The sequence below is a fragment of the Euprymna scolopes genome, chromosome 46 (assembly GCF_053919585.1).
Source record: "Euprymna scolopes isolate OS-2025 chromosome 46, ASM5391958v1, whole genome shotgun sequence".
Taxonomy (NCBI): Eukaryota; Metazoa; Mollusca; class Cephalopoda; order Sepiida; family Sepiolidae; genus Euprymna; species Euprymna scolopes.
This window is the reverse complement of record NC_136527.1, coordinates 172,235-195,000: the sequence shown is the minus strand read 5'-3', so window position 1 is coordinate 195,000 and position 22,766 is coordinate 172,235. Positions and strand designations below refer to the sequence as shown.

General features: G+C 33.9%; 1 protein-coding gene across 3 annotated transcripts in view; it reads right to left on the bottom strand.

Annotated features, from left to right (window-relative positions):
• LOC145270474 (uncharacterized) overlaps positions 1–20,772 on the bottom strand; it is a 45,497-nt gene extending 24,725 nt beyond the window's left edge. The window contains exons 1-3 of one of the 3 annotated variants that reach the window (XR_013865379.1): positions 20,626–20,772; positions 10,283–10,411; positions 3,635–6,492 (exon numbers count right to left, since the gene is read on the bottom strand). Coding sequence is in view for 1 of the 3 variants with exons in the window: in XM_080126143.1 (XP_079982269.1) it covers positions 4,382–6,388 (2,007 nt within the window). In the remaining 2 variants the exon portion in view is untranslated. Of the gene's footprint in view, positions 1–3,634; positions 6,493–10,282; positions 10,417–20,625 lie in introns of those variants that run through there. The other 2 variants (XM_080126143.1, XR_013865380.1) reach the window with 2 other exon arrangements.
• Positions 20,773–22,766: the final 1,994 nt, after the last annotated feature.

Here is a 22,766-nt window from a genome sequence, read left to right as displayed (position 1 = left end):
ATGATGATCCCTTTTTTGATCTACAAGCACTGGGTTTCCACTGGACAGACAGCCAACAAGGAATACTGTGTTGAGATGTTAAAAGAGTTCAGGAAGAGATTCCGCCAGAAGAGGCCAGCACTCTTCAAATTGGGTCAGTGGCATTCCCACCAGGACGATGCACTAATCCACTTTATTTGGAAGTCATGTTTCAAAAATAATGGGAAGAACAACTTTGTTATTCTTTAAAGAAAAAGAATATCCATAAAGTCGCAACATAACACGATGTCGCCTTTCCTAATTATTTATCCATTTTTGGTCTCCCAACAAAAGGAGGGTGAACCGGTAAATTCACCTGTTTGTCTGCACTTTTCTTAATAACTATGCCTTGGAATTTTGCACAAACATTAAACATGATAGGAGTAAAAAAATAACAGACCGAATTTTCTGGGAAAGTGCCTTTTGGGTTAAAATGGCTAAAATTGACACTTTTGTGCTTATCAAAAAAAATTGATGCCTTGGATTCTTATAAAACTTTCTAAAATGTTGTAACTAATTGATTTCTATATAATTTTGTTTGTTTATACTTTGCGATAACTCTTGGGTGCCCCAGGGGCTCTTTTAGGGCTAATAAAAACTCCATTTGGGGGAAGTATTTTACCATATTTGTCCAAACTTTTCTGTGTATGTCTATTTATTAGCAGTTGTGCATGGTTCTGAACTCAAATTTAAATATGTTAAGGCCTTGAGGACTTTTGGGGCTAAATGGGGAGGGGCAAATAATGCAAATAATTTTTTTTCATGGTGCAGAACTCAAATTTACATATGTTAAGGCCTAAAACTGCACCATTTGTTCATTTTCACCAGGACTTGACGTCCCCTGGAGCTTTTAAGGCTTTTTTGTACTTCATATAATAAAAAAGAGCTCTTCAGATAATTTAGTCAAATCAATTTGGAAAACAAGTTTGCATACAACAGAAAATAATGGTCAGAACATAGTTTCTTATAATATTGAATGGAATAATAGTAAAAAAGGATAAAACAGTCTACAAACTAATTATAAGATCGAGTATAAAATGACACCCGAAAACAGATGGACATGATTATAAAAAGAATGTTTCTAATCAACTATAGTAGACACTAGCAAACAAAAATGAATAAATATTAAATGTTTGATATAATATTCTAAAATAGGGAACACATGCGCAAATAGCAAATTATATAGCACATATAGAAATTATATAGCACATATAAAAATTATATAGCACATATAGCAAATTATATAGCACATATAGAAATTATATAGCACATATAGAAATTATATAGCACATATAGAAAAAAAGTAAGTTTTTCTTAATTTATTATCAGAAATTCAAAATTACAAAAAACGTTTTTTATGAGGGTTGTTCTAAAAGTAAGGCCTCTTATTTTTTAAACTCAAAAACTATAAAGTTGAAGAGCTATGAAGACGAGAGTGGTCCCTTGAAACCGAGCGACCTTTTGTGCTCCATAATTTATTTTCTACATAGTCACCACCATTCTCCATACACTTTCGCCAGCCTCTTTTGATGCCTCAGTCAAAAGTCTGGAGCGTGCTTTGTCATTTGCATCTTTGTCACCACTCTGAAATCAACAAAACCATCTGTACTGACATCAACTGCATCAACTTTGTAAACATTCAACAAATGCCGATGAACGTTGATTGGTTCAATTTTTTTCTGCACGGAAGAATTCAATGACGGATCACTGTTTCTGATGCATATACATTATGGGTTTCTTTCTTAGAGTCTCACACCTCAATAACCTCAATATCTACAACAGAGAGATGAAACTTTCAGGTTATGAATGCATGTCACCATAATAATGCAGTTTGCAATCCCTCTGATCCATTCGGGCAGCATAAAAAAATAAGAGGCATTACTTCATTGTGTCCAGCATGTTCCAACATATAAAACTGTGAATGAGATCAATTTAAACCAATGAACCAAACACTTCAGTAAAAAGATTTAATCTGTTGTAATTTTAGTTCAGCTAATTCTTGGTGTAAAGACTATATCTTTATGATTATTTTATAATAGTTTATTTTTCTTGTAAACTTTACTGCTGAGTTCTATCAAATTCCGCAAAAATGTCTGGTGTGTAACCAGAAGGACAACTTATTTGTTTTCTTGAATAGTGTTATTTTGGTGCTTATGCATTTTTGGTACCGCCCTACTTACAAATATTTAAAATTTAAGTTTCACAATATCTTCTTTTTTATCAAATTGTTAGGTGGAAACATTGAATAGTTACAAAACACCTCCTCCCCCTTCTCATGTTAAGAATGGCTTTCAAAATAATAACGTTATTATTTCAGTACGGTACTAAAAATGCACAATGACTGTTGTTTTTGATACTTGGTTAGACTGTAATTGTATGGCTAAGTATTTTTTATTTCAATTTTTTTATAATTTTGTTTTAGCTGGGGATGGATCATTCTACCAGATGCCAGACATTCACCTGCTATTTTAGGCACTCCAACCTAGAGATCTTCCTAATATTTTAACTGTCTTTTTAAGTGCAATTGTTTGTATTTCTCTTACAAATTCATTGGGTATATTTTGCAATTACTCATAAAGCTGTGTTTGTTGGAAAATTAATTTCTCTCTATTGAACAGAGCCAGATTATGATAGCTGCAGAGTGTTCTTTAATAAACATTTACAAAAGTGTGTGTGTGTGTGTGTGTGTGTGTGCATGTATGTATGTATGTATATATATATATATATATATATATTTCTGTAGAAATATATTCTTATTATATATCAATCTTTATTTAAGCTCAATGTAATTACAGAGCAATATAGAGAATAAATGATAAAAAGTTATATTCCAAAATTCAAGATCTTGACCATCTTATAATTTATTCTTTTAATTTTAATTTAGTTGATATATATACACCATATATTTTAGCTTCAGTTAAAGTTCTCAACATTCAAAGAACTTTTTCTTGAGGCTAAAAACTTGATCTCTCTATGAGATGCATCGATATTAAAATATTCCATCAAAGTGTCTTTTGCATTTCAAATGTTGAGTGAGTAAAAAAGTTAAGAATATTAATTTTCCTCTCACGCATTCACCAGTTAAGCACTTTTGGTTTCTTAATCTTACTGGATCCCAGGATAGGAAGTCATCTAGTCTGATGGAATATCCAGCTTCCCAGGAGAGAAAGTCTAGTCTAATAGAATATCCAGCTTCATGCTCTTCCTTCAGATAACACCACTTAGAGAAAGTGTACCATCTATATATATAAAAGCGAAAATGTATGTGTGCGTGTGTGTTTGTGCATCTGCTAAAAACTTTCGACACACGCAACGAAAATTCACAAACTCGGTATCATATCGAAGCCCCATCCTTCACTTGAAAATATCGAAAAATTGGCCAAAAACGTTAACTTTTTCACCCAGAAATCGACAATTTTCCACAGGGGGGGGGTCAACAAAAACGGGTTTCTCGTAACGATGCCCGATTCTATGCATGTGTCAGATGACGTCATGACCTGATTTACTTTAAATAGTTGAAAAACCAAACACATTTCATCTCCGTCGCTTTAGCGCAGTTGGTTAGCCTGTTTGTTCATTATCTAAACGTTTTGGGTTCGAATCGTGGTGTGAGATGTTTTGTTTTTTTCGATTTTTTAAATTTAAATATTGAACCCTGTATTATTTAAGCCATTTTTCACGTAACGTTCGTTTTCCTGGTTTTTTCTTTTTTTTTTTTTTTTACTTCGCTTATTCTTAGCGACACCCGGGTATCCACCGATTTTTTAAAAATTTTAATATCGAAACAGGCTTATTTAAGCCATTTTTCACGTGTTCGTTTGCCTACGTTAGATTTTTTTCTTTTTTTTAAATGTTTTGATTACCCCCCCCCCCGCTTAATTAAAACGTTTTTTTCTTTTCTTACTTCACTTATAACAATGCTTACATCGTCATTGTCGTCGTCGTAATGCTTGATGACTTTTAAACATCTTTCACTAACTCATTCTGGCTGGCCGATTTTATTTTCAAACTTCGCCTCAGGGCTTTGGGTTCCATCCTACCCCCCCGGTTTCTTTTTTATTTAACCTCACACACACCTACAAACACCCGGGCAACGCCGGGTACCCCTCGTTAGTTCCTTCTAAAAACCAGTGTGAGTTAGCCATAATGATGAGATTATATTTGAACTGCAAATACTATGTGATTATGAATATTTGTAGAGAAAGTTATCCTCATGCTAGGTTTCCCTGAAAAACCTCTCTACAAAGAGACATTAGACATTCAAGGATAGTGTCCTATATGCATTCAAGGTCTCTCTTGATTTCTTGTAGGCATACAAGTTCTCTTCTGGTGTCTAGTACGTATTCAAGTTCTCTCTTAGTATCTAATAGGCATTCAAGGTCTCTTCAGTATGTATTTGCATATGAATATGCAACTCATACTTTTTGGTAAAAGCTGAACCACAAACTTCACAAGAAAATGGTTTTACACCAGTGTGCTTTGTCATATGGTATCTTAAATATGATTTCCTTGAAAAAGCTGAACCACAAACCTCACAAGAAAAAGGTTCCCCTCCAATATGAATAAGCAAATGTCTTTTCAAACAGGCTTTATCTGATAGCGTTGAGCCACATAGTTCGCAAGAGAAAGTCTTTTGCTGGCCAAAGTGTGCACACATGTGTCTGGTTGCATTTGATTTGTTAGAAAATGTTGAGTTGCATACTTCACAAAAGAAAGGCTTTTCACCCGTGTGTGTTCTTATATGTCGTTCTAGATTTCCGTTTGATGAAAATGCTAAGCCACATACTTCACAAGAGTAAGGTTTGTCGCCCGTGTGTATTTTAATGTGTTTAGTTAGATGGGATTTCAGTGAAAATGCTGATCCACACACTTGACAGTGAAAAGGTCGTTCGCCAGTGTGTGTTCTTATGTGGTATGTCAAAGATGATTTGTGTGAAAATGCTGAGCCACACACTTCACAAGAATAAGGTTTTTCTCCACTGTGAGTTAGCATATGTCTATTTAAGATTGATTTACTAGAAAATGTTGAGCAACAAACTTCACAAGAATAAGGTTTTTTGTTGCTATGACTTAGCATATGTCTTTTTAAAATTGATTTATCAGCAAATGCTGACCCGCATATTTGACAAGAATATGGTTTTTCTCCACTGTGAGTTAACATATGTCTATTTAAAATTGATTTATCTGCAAATGCTGACCTGCATATTTGACAAGGAAAAGGTTTTTCTCCAGTATGCGTTCGTACATGTCTTTGTAGTTTTGATTTACCCAAGAATGTTGCATCACATACTTCACAAGAAACACGTGTTTTTGCAGTGTGAGTAAGTTTATGGCTTTTAAAATCTGTTTTATTTGAAAATACTGATTCACATACTCCACAAGTAAAACTTTTATTCACAGCGTGTGCTTTTCTCATGTGCGTTTTTAAAACAGATCTCTTAGCAAATGCTATGCCACATACTTCACAGGAGTAAGTTTCCTGGTTTGTGTGTATTTTGATATGTCTTTGCAATTGCCATCTTGCTGGAAATGCTGAGCTACACAGTTGGCATGCGAAAGGCTTTTCACTTTTTTCATTGGTGTTATGTGTTTTAATGTGCGTTTTTAAATGTGACAGCCGTGTGAATGCAGACTCACAAATCTGGCAAGAATAAGGTTTTTCACCACTGTGTATACGCATGTGTATTTTTAAACTTGACTTAGCTGAAAATTTCGAACCACATGTTTCACAAGAAAATGTATTTTGACCCGTGTGTCTTTTCATATGACTTTCTAAATGGGATTTTTGTGAAAATGCTGAACCACAGACGTCACAAGAGTATGGTTTTTCGCCAGTGTGTATTCGCTGGTGTTTTTTTAAGTTTGATTTATCTGAAAATGCTGAACTGCACACGTCACACGAAAAAGGTTTATCGCCAGTATGCGTGCGCATGTGTGCCTTTAAATGTGTCTTATCTGCAAATGTTGATGCACACACATCACAAGAGAAAGGTCTTTCCTTAGTATGTGTTTTCATGTGTCTGTTTAAATGTGCTGCCCGTGCGAAGGCAGTGTCACACACTTTGCAAGAGTGAGGTTTTTCTCCTGTGTGTGTTTTCAAGTGTTTGTTGAAATTTGATTTGTTTGAACAAGTTGAACCACACACTTCACAACGATAAGTTTTTTCGCTGTTTGTGTTTGTTTGAGTTTTGTGGCTTTTCATGTGTGTTGTAAAATTTAATACATCTGAAAATACCGAGCCACACATTTCACAAAGATAAAGTGGTAGTTGTCTGTTGGTGCATTTGTGTGTTTTTATCATTGCCTCGTTTGAAAACGACGACTTACACATGTCACAGGTGTAAGTCTTCTCTGTAGTATCTATTTCCATAGTTTTTCTAAACTTGACCTTTGTGAATATTTTCTACACTACAAAAGAAGAATTTTTCTATTCAGGATATGTCCATAAATTATCCTAGATTTGCTCCACTGATCCTGTGAATGAATAAGATGTTTAATTAATAATACATTAATTAAAAATATATAATATGCACAAAATCTTTCGAATTTATTTTTAGAATTTTTGTTACTTTTGAACCAGACAAAGACTATAATTTGACAACTTTTTCTATATCTTTACAAAAATAAGGTTTAATTCTGCAATGTTTAATTAATAAAAAAATTAATTATAAAAATGCTAAATATATAAATATAAATTATGTGCACAAAAATATTCCAATTTTTAGAATTCAGTTTACAATTGACCAATGACAGTGTGAGTCAGACTCTTTACGACAATGAGAATTGAGTCCAGTGCTTAGAAAGTTGGACTTTGACTACAGTTGAAGACAGAGCGTGGCTTGGGCCAGATAGGAAAAGCTTTGGAAGATCAAAATGAACTGACAGAGCGTGGCTTGGGCTAGATAGGAAAAGCTTTGGAAGATCAAAATGAACTGACAGAGTGTGGCTTGGGCCAGATAGGAAAAGCTTTGGAAGATCAAAATGAACTGACAGAGCATGGCTTGGGCCAGATAGGAAAAGCTTTGGAAGATCAAAATGAACTGACAGAGCATAGCTTGGGCCAGATAGGAAAAGCTTTGGAAGATTAAAATGAACTGACAGAGCATGGCTTGGGCCAGATAGGAAAAACTTTGGAAGATCAAAATGAACTGACAGAGCATGGCTTGGGCCAGATAGGAAAAGCTTTGGAAGATCAAAATGAACTGACAGAGCATAGCTTGGGCCAGATAGGAAAAGCTTTGGAAGATTAAAATGAACTGACAGAGCATGGCTTGGGCCAGATAGGAAAAGCTTTGGAAGATCAAAATGAACTGACAGAGCATGGCTTGGGCCAGATAGGAAAAGCTTTGGAAGATCAAAATGAACTGACAGAGCGTGGCTTGGGCTAGATAGGAAAAGCTTTGGAAGATCAAAATGAACTGACAGAGTGTGGCTTGGGCCAGATAGGAAAAGCTTTGGAAGATCAAAATGAACTGACAGAGCATGGCTTGGGCCAGATAGGAAAAGCTTTGGAAGATCAAAATGAACTGACAGCAAGTGATTGACATGACCTTGACAGAACATACATGTGGTCTAACATGTAAACAGTTACTGGGGATACATACACAACCATAATCCAACCATAAATGTAAAATATCTAAGTCTGCCTTTTCCTTTTGTTCCTGAATTTATTTTTATTTTTATACTTGTGGACCAGTGCGCTCCCCATTAACAGTAACCAGTATGAACAAGATGACAACATGGCCAAGAATAGAACTATGAATAATAAGTAGAGATATTTACTTTTATGATGCTAGGAGGTGCCACGGGGTTTGACAGCCGATGAGTTTTTAATAACAATAGAAATGATTTATGGACAACAAAGGACAATATAAGTTAAACTCTTAATGACAATGTTCCTGGATTTGTTTTATTTTTGTACTTGTGGACCAAGGTGCTTCTAATCGACAGTCACCAGAACAAAAACACAATGTTTGGGATCAGCAACTTGTTAGTGGAGCCATGTAGTGCTTCTAAACAAGGCAAAACTGACTTTTTCAAATTTAATAATTTATCCATGCACTAGCAGGGGAGGGGAAAGGGGCCTGGCTTTGCCTGGTCGTAAAATTTTTTTTTTTTTTGGGGGAGGGGCTGGCTTTTCCCTGATCATAAAATATGCTTAAATATGATATTTTAATTTGTCCTGATTTTGTATATATTATTATAGTCGTGATCAGCTAGAATCGAAACATGTAACATTCAAAGCTGGTGACGTTACCACTGTATCAACGTGACACACATATGAACTCATTAAAAATAAACTAAGATGTACAAAATGTATAACGATTTTTTCAATTTTGACCCTTTTTTAACCCCTTATTTTAATCAGCATAAAAGAATGGTCCATAAAAATCCAATCATTTGAGGCCCCTAGTGTTGCTCTGCGAGTTTTTACTTTAGAAGAGATAGAGTTTGAAAATATGGAGACAGACTTATAGCTTTTTATGACAGCATGAACAAAACGACAATAGTAGAATACTTAATAATTTTTTTTTTTTAATGGAGAGTAGAAAATGCATTGTGGATGCATTATTGGCAGCTCCTGTTACTCTCGCTTCTTCTTATTTGTCCCTCAGTCCTCATTTTTTAATGAGTGATTTTTCTGACAAAGGGAGAAGAAAAAGCTGTTTTCTAGGTTGGCAGTATTTTGCGTGAACAGTTGGCAGAGACGGCGGAAATTTTCTGTTTCTATGTCTATCCTTGTAGCCATGTCACTAGTAAGGGTGCTGGAGGTAAACGTTTTGTCTGGGCTGACGTTATCTGCCTGATAGTCAGGGACCCGAACCTTGGATTAACCACTAAGGAGGCTGTCCTATCAGCAGGTGCAAAGTACTGGGGCTGCTGTATTGCCATTTGGTGAATGGATTCTCGACCATGCAGTAGCTTCTGGTGGGGCCTCGCGATGCCATACTAGTGGGTAATTGTTACGGCTTTACCTTATCAGTAGCTACTAAAAAAAAAAACAGAACTAGAACTATGAAAGCTGGAGAACAAAGTGACGGCACACAACCTTTGGGGTCAGCAACTTGTTGGTGGGGCCATGTGGTGCTATACAGCTTCTAAACAAGACAAAATTGACTTTTTCAAATTTAACAATTTATCCATGCATTAAACCAGAATACTGAAATGTTATGAGACACTAGTCATTTAAGAATTATGAGTAGATACACATAGGAAATAGAAAATTAAGCATGCATTAATAAAACATACAGGGTGATACGAAAGTAACTCCCTATTCTAAAATAAGTATAATTCATTCAAATGTTGTAACATGTTTCTCATTTTTTGTGTTTATGTTACTTAATGTAATTAAATCTATACTTTTGTTTCCTTTTCAGATCTGTTACATGAATTTGGGTTTTAATCATGAAGGGAGAATATGCAAAGTTATTAGTTTCATCCCGCAAGAGTTTCTTGTGAAATCAGTTGATGCGCTTCATGGTCGACTTGAAAAACTGGCGGCGAATGCTGATGCCCATATTTGAATTTTAAATAAAAGTTGATATAATATACTTTCTTCTCATATTCATTAATTGGAGAAATTATACTTCAAAAATATATAATATTTATTTTAGAATAGGGAGTTACTTTTAGATCACCCTGTATTTGAAAATACTATCTGGCCGCTTAGCGTTGCCTGGTCGTACAATGCACTTAAACATGATATTTTAATTCATGCAGATTGCATATGTATTGTTATAGAATCAATCCTCTATGATTATTATATACTAGCAGGACCTGTTAACCGGCGTTGCCCGGTCGTACAATATGCTTAAACATGATATTTTAATCTAAATATTATATATTATGAGGAGTAGAAAGATCTTTTACATCTAGGGATCTCTACTGTGTGGGGGTGGGATTTAGCTGCCTGTCAGGTTTATCGAGGGTGTCTACGTCGTGGGGGCACAAGTGTTATCAGTTCGTCAGAGGATTCACCATTAAAATACTTGTAAAACAGGCAGAGGGATGCAACATTTCGTTGATGGGACAGAGGCTGAAGCTTAGATGCCAGTTTAGGGCCTATCAGATTGGCAACTCTCTTTTGAACCTTGTCTAGGAGCGAGAGACTAGCAGCAGATGCACCAGCCCAAATGTGACAGCAATACTCCATACATGGGTGAATGGTGGCCTTATAGATGTAAGTATGTAATAGCGTTTTTACCTAAAATGCACTTATTTGAAACCCCATGAAATACTGCAGATGCACCCTGATTATTCTTACCTTTGCAGTTGGCAGTAGTAAAAATATTCTTTTAACTCTTCCATGAACGCACCTTCACGTCCTCCTTCTAAAAGTTGATAAAAAGGATTCAGATCTTCTCCTCCAAGACGTAATTGAGCCTCCAAATAGCTGTAGAAAAAGAGGAATTTCTGCAGATTAAACAGAATGGCCAACAAAGCAAAGAGAGCTTAAAAAAAAATTTTTTTAAATAAACTAGCTGGCAGCCCGGCGTTGCCCGGTCGTACATTACGCTTAAACATGATATTTTCATTCATGCAGATTGCATATGCATTATTATAGAATCAATCCTCTATTGAATATTATATACTAGCAGGACCTGTTAACCAGCGTTGCCCGGTCGTACAATATGCTTAAACATGATATTTTAATTCATGCAGATTGCATATGTATTATTATAGAATCAATCCTCTATTGATTATTATATATTATGAGGAATAATTTGCAAAAAAAAAAAAAAAAATAATAATGCCATTCATCAAATTCCGACTGTGTTTGTTTACAATATCGTGTCAGCTGATATTTGAGCCTGATGATCTTGAACATAGTCTTCCTTCTCTTATAGATAAAAAAAAGAATTTTTGCAAGGGAATGCTTAACATTACACCAGCCGATGTAACGTAAAATATTTCCTAGTAAAACATTTTTTTTTTACACAGTGATCACCACTTATCAAGGCCTGGAAGCCACTCAGGGATAAGAGAAGAAAGACTATTTTTTCGATTTCTGATACTTATTGGATAAATGTCTGTACAAAACATATCTAAGAAGACTGCCAGAAATATAAATTATCTCTGTGTGAAATTTCCAAAACATAGGCTCAGCCGATTCGGAACCTACAGGGAGGGAACTCTCCCCTCTCCACACACAAAGTGACTTTCATATAATAGTAGAGATAGAGATACACATCAAACAAAACAGACATTAAAATAGATACACATAAGATATATAAAGATGAGCATGCATAAATAAAATATATAAAATATATATATTTTTTTTTTTTACAAGGTGGTCACCACTAATCAAGGGCCCGGAAGCCACTCAGGGATAACGGTTATTGCAAGTACAGTATGTTAGTGTGGAGATTTAATGAAGTATTTACTTAAGAGGGCGGTTCATTAGGAATTTGTTAACGTTGGACTTGAACACATCCAAGTTGTAGTCAGGTGGGAAGCAGGCAGATGGAACAGAGTTCCACGGGCGTGCAGTTCTAAGAAAGAAGCTTTGTTCATGGAATCCACGTTTTGATTTAGGCACAAATAAAGAGTGGGGGAAATTTTTCACAGTGGATTCAGCTAGACGGGTGTTTTTTGTAAAAGATTGGCGAGGAGGGACCAGAGATTGGAGTTCAGATGAGCACCTGCCATGGAAATAACGATAAAACAAGGATAGGCTCGCAACGCCTGTTCTGTGGGAGAGAGGTTGCAGGGTAGAGAAAAGGGCATCACCCACTAAGCCACAAAGTCTATTTTGTACTCTGTCAAGGCAGGATAGGCTGTTTTTAGCAGCTCCTGCCCAGATATGGCAGCAGTATTCCATCCTTGGATGTACTTGGCTTTTATACAGATAGAGAATTGCATCAGTAGTGAGATATCTTCTGGAGCGGTAGAAGGATCCCACCATCTTTCCAGCGACCTTGGCAACAGACTTGATGTACGTGCTCCATTTCAGATCAGGAGTAAAGGTCAAACTCAGAAGCTTGTCAAAACACGGGGCTTCTAGATGAGAGCCATCCATTTCAATTGATGCCAAATGGGGATCAGAGCGTTGATTATGTAAAGATAGGAGTTTGGTTTTAGAAGCAAAACAGGCATTAAAATAGATACACATAAGATATATAAAGATGAGCATGCATTAATAAAATATATAAAATATATATCTATCTCCCTCAATTGTATTACATGTCTCTTTAAAAATGTACCTCACCTCTCTCCAATCTGAACACTCAAAAACAATATATAATATAATAGACGTCATCTCTAAAAAGACCCCTCCCGCCTATGCAACAGACATGCCAATATTGCAATAAGTTTTACTCTTGCATCTTTTACTACTAAGAGCAGCATTATCATTTAGTAGTTATGCACAAAGATAAGCATGCATTAATAAAACATATGAAAATACTCTATACTACACTCTATAACAGGCATGACAGGAAAACAAATGAACACATTTCTAAATAAATGGCAAAAACACTAGAGGATGACCTTCAATCTGTAGTGGAATGGGGACATAAATGGATGGTCACATTCAATGCCGCCAAGACTAAACTGGTTTCCTTCATAATTACAAGAAACCTTCTCTGCCATCAATAGCAATGGCCAGTGACTCCCTGTCTGAGAGTACATCTTTCAAACTGCTTGGCCTAACGTTCACAGGAAACATGAGTTGGAACAATTATATTGAAAACATTGCCAGGGCCACTGCGAAAAAGGTAGGCTCTCTCTACTGTGCTAGAAAACTACTGACACCTGAAAGTATCCTGTACCTCTATGGCCACCATTCGCCCATGTATGGAGTATTGTTGTCACATTTGGGCTTGTGCATCTGCTACTAATCTCTCGCTCGTTGACAAGGTTCAAAAAAGAGTCGCCAATCTGATAGACCCTGAACTGGCATTTAAGCTTCAGCCTCTGTCCCATCGACGAAACGTTGCATACCTCTGCTTGTTCTACAAGTATTTTAATGGTGAATGCTCTGACGAACTGCAGACACTTGTGCCCCCACGACGTAGACACCTTCGACCAACCCGACAGGCAGCTAAATCCCACCCCCACACAGTAGAGATCCTTAGATGTAAAAGATCTTTCTATTCCAGTAGTTTCTTCCCCAGAACCGCTAGACTCTGGAATTCCATTCCAGGTTCCTGCTTCCCTAACTGTACTGACATGCAGAAGTTCAAGTGCAACGTGAACTGACATCTTGCTGCCCAAATCCCAACATAGTGCCCCAGTAGTTGGTGCCCCTAATAGCAGCCCCCTACACCAAAGTGGCAATGTGCCTTGTTTGGGGTGAAAATGTAAAAAAAAAATATGATGTATAAAAGAAAACAGACATTATTAAAAAAATAAATATAAATGATGTTCACAAAAGATATCAGAATTTACTTTTAGAGAGTTTATTCTAAGTGTCGGTAACATATTCAGGGATATAATAGAGAGTAATAAATCTTAGAAAAAAGGGATAAATAAAGACCTGGACAGAGATAGATTAGTTTGTAGACATGTTACGAGAACAAGTCGCCTGTTCTTGTAAGTAAATAAAAATGTGATAGGATAGATCGGGAATTGAACTCGGTAATCTAGGTTTAGAATTAGGTTCTGAAATGAAATTTGGAAAATGGAATGTAGAATTACCCATTGTTTAGTTTCACATAAAATAGTTTAGATATGTGGCTTAAAAAGGAATTTGATGATTCAATTCTGTTTATTGAAAAAGGAATTTGATGATTCAATTCTGTTTACGAAAATTAAATTAAATTGAGGTTATCTAGATCCGAACAATAGAAAATGTCAAACATATTGGAAAATAGGTTAGGCTGAAAATAGGTTAGAAGAATTTGGTCTAAAGAATGGGATAGACATGTGAGGAACAGTGCATGTTTTAGACACGTGAGGCATGTCAGGCCACGGGATCGATATGCACGTTTTTTGGCCATGCAATGACGTCATGGCTGAGAGATGAGTTCTCAATATAGTTAGAGTTTGAGTAGACAGAGTTGGAGAGAATCAAGAGAGGGTTGGGAGAGTTGGACGGACAGAGCTGACATTGGAGAAGGAATCCACCTTTGGAGGCGAAAGGTTAGAAGTTGAAATCATGTAGGTCTTTGAATTTCTTGATGTGAAATCATTGACTGGTCAAGAAATAAAGGAACATCATCATTTTGTAACTGCCGTCTTGTGTTGTGTGATTCTACCAAAACAAAGGTAAAGTGAAATTGTATTTGTATAATGAACTTTGTGTATAAACACATCCTTAAGTAATATGTCTCCATCATGTGACCCCTATCAAGAAGTAATGGCTGTCTGCTCATATGTAAAAGAACTGATAACTCATCCGTCTCCTAAAATATGTGTAAAGAAAATATATGTTATAATATTCACAGACTGTAAAATGTATGTCTCACTTCTATCTCCCTCAATTGTATTACATGTCTCTTTAAAAATGTACCCCGCCTCTTTCCAATCTGAACACTCAAAAACAATATATAATACTAGCGGGGGTACCCGGCGTTGCCCGAGTGTTTGTTTCCGGGACGGGGGGGGGGAGTTTTAAAAAATGTTATGGTAGGTAAGTAGGAAGGATCAAACCCGGAGTCATGAGTAAAATGTATGTCTCACTTCTATCTCCCTCAATTGTATTACATGTCTCTTTAAAAATGTACCCTGCCTCTTTCCAATCTGAACACTCAAAAACAATATATAATATAATAGACGTCATCTCTAAAAAGACCCCCCCCCCACCTATGCAACAGAAATGCCAATATTGCAATAAGTTTTACTCTTGCATCTTTTACTACTAAGTACTAAATAGAAAGCTTTAGTTTTGGAATGAATAAACCAGAATACTGAACTGTTATGAGACCGTAGTTATGCACAAAGATAAGCATGCATTAATAAAACATATGAAAATACTCTATACTACACTCTATAACAGGCATGACAGGAAAACAAATGAACACATATCTAAATAAATGGCAAAAACACTAGAGGATGACCTTCAATCTGTAGTGGAATGGAGACATAAATGGATGGTCACATTCAATGCTGCCAAGACTAAACTGGTTTCCTTCAATAATTACAAGAAACCTTCTCTGCCATCAATAGCAATGGCCAGTGACTCCCTGTCTGAGAGTACATCTTTCAAACTGCTTGGCTTTAGTTTTGGAATAAATAAACCAGAATACTGAAATGTTATGAGACCGTAGTTATGTAAACCTTGTGAGTAAATTAGATACACATAAGATACACAAAGATAAGCATGCATTGATAAAACATATGAAAATATACATATGATGTATAAAAGAAAACAGACATTATTAAAAAAATAAATATAAATGATATTCACAAAAGATATCAGAATTTACTTTTAGAGAGTTTATTCTAAGTGTTGGTAACTTATTCAGAGATATAATAGAGAGTAATAAATATAATCATCCAAATCTTTGTAGACATACCAATATTGTAATAAGTTTTACTCTCACAACTTTTGCTACTAAGGTTTAAAAAAAAAATAGGCGGCTTTACTTTTGGAATGACTCACGTATATCATTTGTGAGAATTTTAAATTGGTTGACTTACCGAGGGTAGGTCGGTGGGGAAGAAAGGAGTGCTGGTAGCTGTGACCAACACGGCCAGTGGTCTGTTAAGCAAAGAAACTGACATTCCAATCGCACGTGTGAATCTCGTTGACTGAGAGTTTGAGTAGATAAAAGTACACTTTGACCATCCTTACTCACTTGTTACTTTTATAAGGAAAGACTAGAACTGCACGCCTGTGGAATTTTTTTTTTTTTACTACATTTTCACCCCAAACAAGACAAATTGCCACTTTGGTGTATGGGGCTACTATCAGGGGCAACAACTACTGGGGTACTATGCAGGGATTTGGGCAGCAAGATGTCGGTTCACGTTACACTTGCACTTCTGCACGTCAGTACTGTTGGGGAAGCAGGGACCCCAAATGGAATTCCAGAGTCTAGCGGTTCTGGGGAAGAAACTACTGGAGTAGAAAGATCTTTTACATCTAGGGATCTCTACAGTGTGGGGGTGGGATTTAGCAGCCTGTCGGGTTTGTCAAGGGTGCTCATGTCGTGGGGGCACAAGTGCTTGCAGTTCGTCAGAGCATTCACCATTAAAATACTTGTAGAAAAGGCAGAGGGATGCAACATTTCGTCGATGGGACAGAGGCTGAAGCTTAGATGCCAGTCCAGGGCCTATCAGGTTTGCGACTCTCTTTTGAACATTGTCAAGGAGCAAGAGACTAGTAGCAGATGCACCAGCCCAAATGTGACAGCAGTACTCCATACATGGGCGAATGGTGGCCATAGAGGTACAGGATACTTTCGGGTGAATTGTCTTCCGTTTTCCTGCTTTCCGGCTGACTACAATATGATTGTGTTCAAGTCTAACATAAATAAGTTCTTGATGAGCCGTTCCATATAAGTTATCAAATTTACCGAATTTTCATTACTAATGATTATTATATTGTCCAATTTCTACTGTACACTCTTTAACCCTTATCCTTGAGTGGCCTCTTGGCCTTGATAATGTGGTGATGCCTGTGTAAAAAAAAAAAGCAATGTTGACATTTCGTTGCAAGACTTCAAATGTATTTTCTTCCCCCCTTACTCGTCGGTTAATTCTGACACATTGTCACCAATGTATCAGAATCTATGCTCATCAGGCTTTCTATTTGCTAGAAGCATCAGAGATAATCGAGCATTGCCTGGCACTAGAAACAGTGTTACTCTAGTGTAGTTTATGATAATAAGTAATACTTACTCTAGTGTAGTTTATTACTTGATTAATAATAAATTCCTTGAGACGTTTCATTGTTGCATTACTTCCCATTTTTTAAGATGATGATAGATGATTGGTTGTTTTTTTTTTGTTTTACGGCATATCAACCCTTTTCGAATATGAAAGATATAATGCTACTAAACCGGATATCTAGATTGCTTATTTTAATTTTCATCAAAATCCATTCCATTATTCTGATTATAAAAATAGGTACTTGTACAGTTTAATCAAGACATTAAAAAATGAAAATATCGAAAAAAAGGTTATATTGTATGTATTTGTTATAGAATAAAGTTCTCAAAAAAAAAATTTCACTTAATTTCATCAAGTAGTTTTTATTTTACAGCGAAAAAAACAATTTGTTATGATACCAAGCAAAAGGTTCGATTTATAGGAAGAAAAGCTAGTATTAAAGGGGAGGAAGTGTCAGCACTTTAACTGGAGTTATCTCCCCGTGGCATGTTCAACAAATTTCATAATAGGTGACTTCAACGTGCTCTCATAAAAACATGTTTTTCTGCTGTAAAATAAAAACTACTCGATCAAATTAAATGAAGTAGTTTTTATATGAAAGCAAAGAAAGGTGTGGAAGTGAAACATCTGACAGCAAATGAAAAGACGGAGAAGGTAATATAATAAAAAGCATAGAGATAGATGATTGGTTGGTTGTTTTTGTTTTACGGCATATCAACCCTTTTCGGGTTATTTAATGGCGAATCCAAAGATTTTGAAGAAAAATTTTTTTAATAGAATATATTTGCTGTTTTCACGTCGGTTTCTATTTAACCCATAGTTGGGACCCTAACAAGTACTACTGTAACGCCTCTGTGCAGCTCAGCTCAGGTGCATAGGCTCGTGATTGAAATGCACCTGTAGCCGATACCTGTGACACCACCCGTGGTTTCGTCTAGTGGTCGAATTCGTCTTCGGGTCGTCGTCGGTCTCCTTCCGATTCTGCTTCAAATCAGCTTCCAACCGTCATCTGGGCTATCGGAGAAATATATTGCATTCACAACGGCGCTCCAATCAAAGAAAAGAAAGTCAAAACTTAATTGGTTAACACCGAATTGATTATTGTCTTTGACTTTACAATATAATAGTTACACACTGCCTAGTCATGCAACTTAGGGGGCTGGCAGTTTTGTTTCCTTTACCAAGCTCTCTGTTCTTCATCTACCGTCAGTCCACGGGAAGGGATCAGCGAAAACAGACACCAATTAGCCAAGTGTTTTGTTTTTATCAAATCAGTAATTCCTCCGTCCACCTTTTTGGAGTTATTCTTTCTTTCTTTCCTTTCCTCTTTTGAATTTCCTCCCTCTCTCTGTTTCCCTGATTTCTACTCCTCTTTACGGCTTTATCTATCCCCATTTTTAACCCTCATTGCACTGAGGTGTTCCCTATTAGGAGCTATTAGTCACTCCCAGGTTGACAATGCCTGGCGGCGACCACTCACCCCCAATTCCCACCCCAAGCTGTCAGTTTAAGAATCTGGATTTCTTCATATCGCTCAACAGAGGGCCCAAAACAACCTTTTCGTTGTTAACGGATTTCCAACAATAAGATAAGAACAATTATTTGTTTTTTTCTCTCTCTGACAAAATCCCATAGACATTTCTGTTTAAACGACATTAAACCATCATCATCATCATCATCATTTGAATTCAGCTGTGCGAATTTCTCTGAATTCGTGTCGACTAGCAAGGTCACTCGGCATCGCTCGGTCCGCATCATGTCACACTACCACTCCGGGTCAGAGTGGACCTGGGAGCAATGGTAATTAAAGGGTGGCAAAGCCCACAAGCTGGGGCCTCACCACTGGATATAGTTTAAGGTCATATCCAGGACCGGTGATAGATTCCAACAGAAATTATTATTATTTATTATTAAAATTTTAATGTGCCAATTCTTTCTTTTATTTAAAAAAAATGTGATATTTATTTCTCATAACTCTTAACTGGCAGTGTCAGAAAACGCCATTAAAAATGCATGATAAAAAATTGAATAATTCAACCTCCTATCTTTCGAAGCTTATAACTACTTGAAAAATGTAATTTAAACCCTAATTCTTTTTCAATTAAAGAAGCAAAGACCAAATTTTAAAAAAATAACAGATTTAATAGCAAATGATGCAATATTTGTTTTTTGTAAATCGGTTTTCTTTAAAAAAGATTTAAAGAAAATCAACGAAATTTAACTTACTTCGATAAAATATGTACATATAAATTCCAAAAAATCACTTACCTATAAAAAATACTATTCAATGGGTACTCCCATTCTTCATTGTTAAGAATTTATCCATATTTATATTTTATATTCCATGTCCTTTTTAAATTAAATATTTTTTAAGTGAGCATTAAAAAAGAACAATTACTTTTTTGTTTTTAAATTTGAATATATTATTTATTAATCTTTTATCTTCAATTTGTGATATATAAAACATATGGTACATAAATTATTTACTTTTTAATAGACATTTGAAAATGGGGGGGCACGAATAAAAAAAACGTTTGTCTAAAATATTATATTCGGTTTATTGGAAAGAGCATAAAATTTCACATTGACCCTGAAAATATCGTAAAAATAGAATCAATAGAAAAATGTTGATAGATTTTTAAAGTTTAAAAATTGAAAAATATTGAGTTCGTAAAATTCAATTAATTTCATTACAGTTTAAAAAAAAATATTTCTATTACTTTTAAAACAACTTTAATGGTTTATTTTGGAAGTATAATCCATAAAGAAAATAAACAACCCACCTTTAAAAGAGTAAGTACGTAATATGATTTTTGCTTAACAAACACCCATTTTTATATCAATGCAAAGTTTTTATCTGACACCATCTCCGGCGGACTTCAAGTCGCCTATTATTCTGGATCGCCAAAACCCAAAGGGTCAGCATGAATAAGATCTATATTGGAATTTAAAAAATGAAATAAAAATAGGAAATGACTCGTTTATTTTTATGTACTTTACCTGCGGGCAGCAAGACTGGCCCTGCTTTTATATTTACAAAATTAGTAATTGGTAATTCGGGTTTGTATTACTGTACACATAGATTCGAAAAAGTTGTCAAAAAACAAATATATAACAAATAAATGTTATCAAAGGCAAGATAAGTTACTTTTCTACCTAACTGGATATATTTTTTGTGTTTTTATTCAATGTAACATGTTTATTCAGCTCGAAAAACATGCAGTGTTTACCGATGTATTGGAAAATTCAAAATGGCGCCCGACTGTCTGTTTAACACGGTAGGTTTGGGAAAAGATGTTATAAATAATAAACTAGACAAAATACTATTAAAAAACAACCGAATATATGTCAACTTATGTCACGGTAACATATATTGAGCGAATTTCTAACAGTATTTTGTCTAGTTTATTATTTATAATACCTTTTCTCAAACTTCCCCTCTCCGAGAGAGAGTCAGCTGCCATTTTGAATTTTCCAATACACGGTGAACACTGCATGTTTTTCGAGCTGAATAAACATGTTACATTGAATAAAAACACAAAAAATATATCCAGTTAGGTAGAAAAGTAACTTATCTTGCCTTTGATAACATTTATTTGTTATATATTTGTTTTTTGACAACTTTTTCGAATCTATGTGTACAGTAATACAAACCCGGTAATTCAATATTCAATTGTGTTAATTTTGTCAGATTTTCCTCAATCTGGCCGCTTTATTTGTTTCATTTATTTTTCGGCGAAACAAACAATATTTGTTATCAATGATGATTTTGGTTTTCTAGAAAGGAGCACAAGTGTTTATTAATAATAACAGAAGTATTAAATAGTTTACCTTTAAAATGATAGTTGGTCTTTTTATCAATGTTTGGCAAGATTCGTGACCAGTTTCCACGTAATTAGGAAGGGATTTTCGTGATATGGACAACCAGCGAAATAACAAAGAGACAAGCGTCTTCAACGGGAAGACATCTTTGTTTCCGGAAATAGCAGCAGCAGCCGCGGCGGAAGTAGTTCGGCCGCTTACGATTTCTCATGTTTGACGAGTGCAAGATGGCGACCGGAAAAGTAAATTCGCAGAAAATTAAAGCCGATCTACTTTAAATGCGCAATTGTGAAACGGTCGGTCTTTTCGATGAATATTAAATATAAAATCATTATTTAATTTGACGCATTATTTTGATAGTTTAATGGAGACAAAACAAAATATAAGAGTGTCGATGAAAATTAATTTGGACTTATTGACAGAAACAAGCCACTTCCCCCTAAAATAGTTTATAAAACCTGTTTTGTTTCTATTTAAAACATGCGAAAATGTAACCCAACAGTCAACACATAATAACCGTAGCATTTTTTCATTGAAATATGCGGGTTTGTATTACTGTACACATAGATTCCAAAAAGTTGTCAAAAAACAAATATATGACAAATAAATGTTATCAAAGGCAAGAAAAGTTACTTTTCTACCTAACTGGATATATTTTTTGTGTTTTTATTCAGTGTAACATGTTTATTCAGCTATAATAGTACAGTAATACAAACCCAAATATGCTTATTTACAGAAATAATTAATAGTGAAAATATGGTTTATATAAATGTTTCAAAGAAATTAGGTTCTTATAAAATTTTTTATTGAGAATAAATATTTATTAATAAAAATTTGCTGGTAATCGCGAAGAAAGAGAGAGAGCCTGTTTCCTCCTTTTGACTATAGGTGGCGTTACTGTCTGTCCATCTAAGCACAGAAGCACAAAATGTATATAATGGCACCCTCGAAATAAAAATAAATGTTTTTGTTATATTTTGATTTTAAACATGTTTTTTTTTTTTTTTTTTTTGCAAACATATTTACGATTTTTTTTTTTGCTTTTGCAAACATATTTAAGTTTTATTTTTTTAAAACATTTACGTTTTGTTGCTGCTTTATTTTAAAACATTTACGTTAATTAAGCCTGAAGAGTCCTAAAGTGGATTAAACGTGGAATATTCAGTGTAGCTTAATCGCCATATATATATTTTATATATATATATATATATTATATATATATATTATATATATTATATTATATTATATATATATTATATACATATCATATATATATATTACATACATATCATATATATATATATTACATACATATACATATTATATATATATATTATATATATTATGTATATATATTATATACATATTATATATATAATATATATTATATATATATTATATATAATATATATATGATATATATATTATATAGAATATATATATGATATATATATTATATATAATATATATATGATATATATATTATATGTAATATATATATATATATTATATATATTATATATATTTTATATATATATTATATATAGATTATATATTATATATATATTATATATATTATATATATAATATATATATTATATATATTTTATATATATAATATATATATTATATATAGATTATATATTATATATATTATATATATTATATATATAATATATATATATTATATATATTTTATATATATTATATATATATTATATATATTATATATATAATATATATATTATATATAATATATGTATATATTACATATATTATGTATATAATACATATATTATATATATTAAATATATATATTATATATATATTATATATATTATATTAGATATATGTATTATATATTTATTATATATATCATATATATATTATATATATTATATATATTATATATATATTATATATATATTATTTATATTATATATATATTATATATATTATATATGTGTTATATATATTATATATAGTATATATATTATATATATTATATATTACCTATATATTATATATATATTACCTATATATTATATATATTATATATATATATTATATATTATATATATTACCTATATATTATATATTATATTATATATTATATATATATTATATATATTATATATATATTATATATA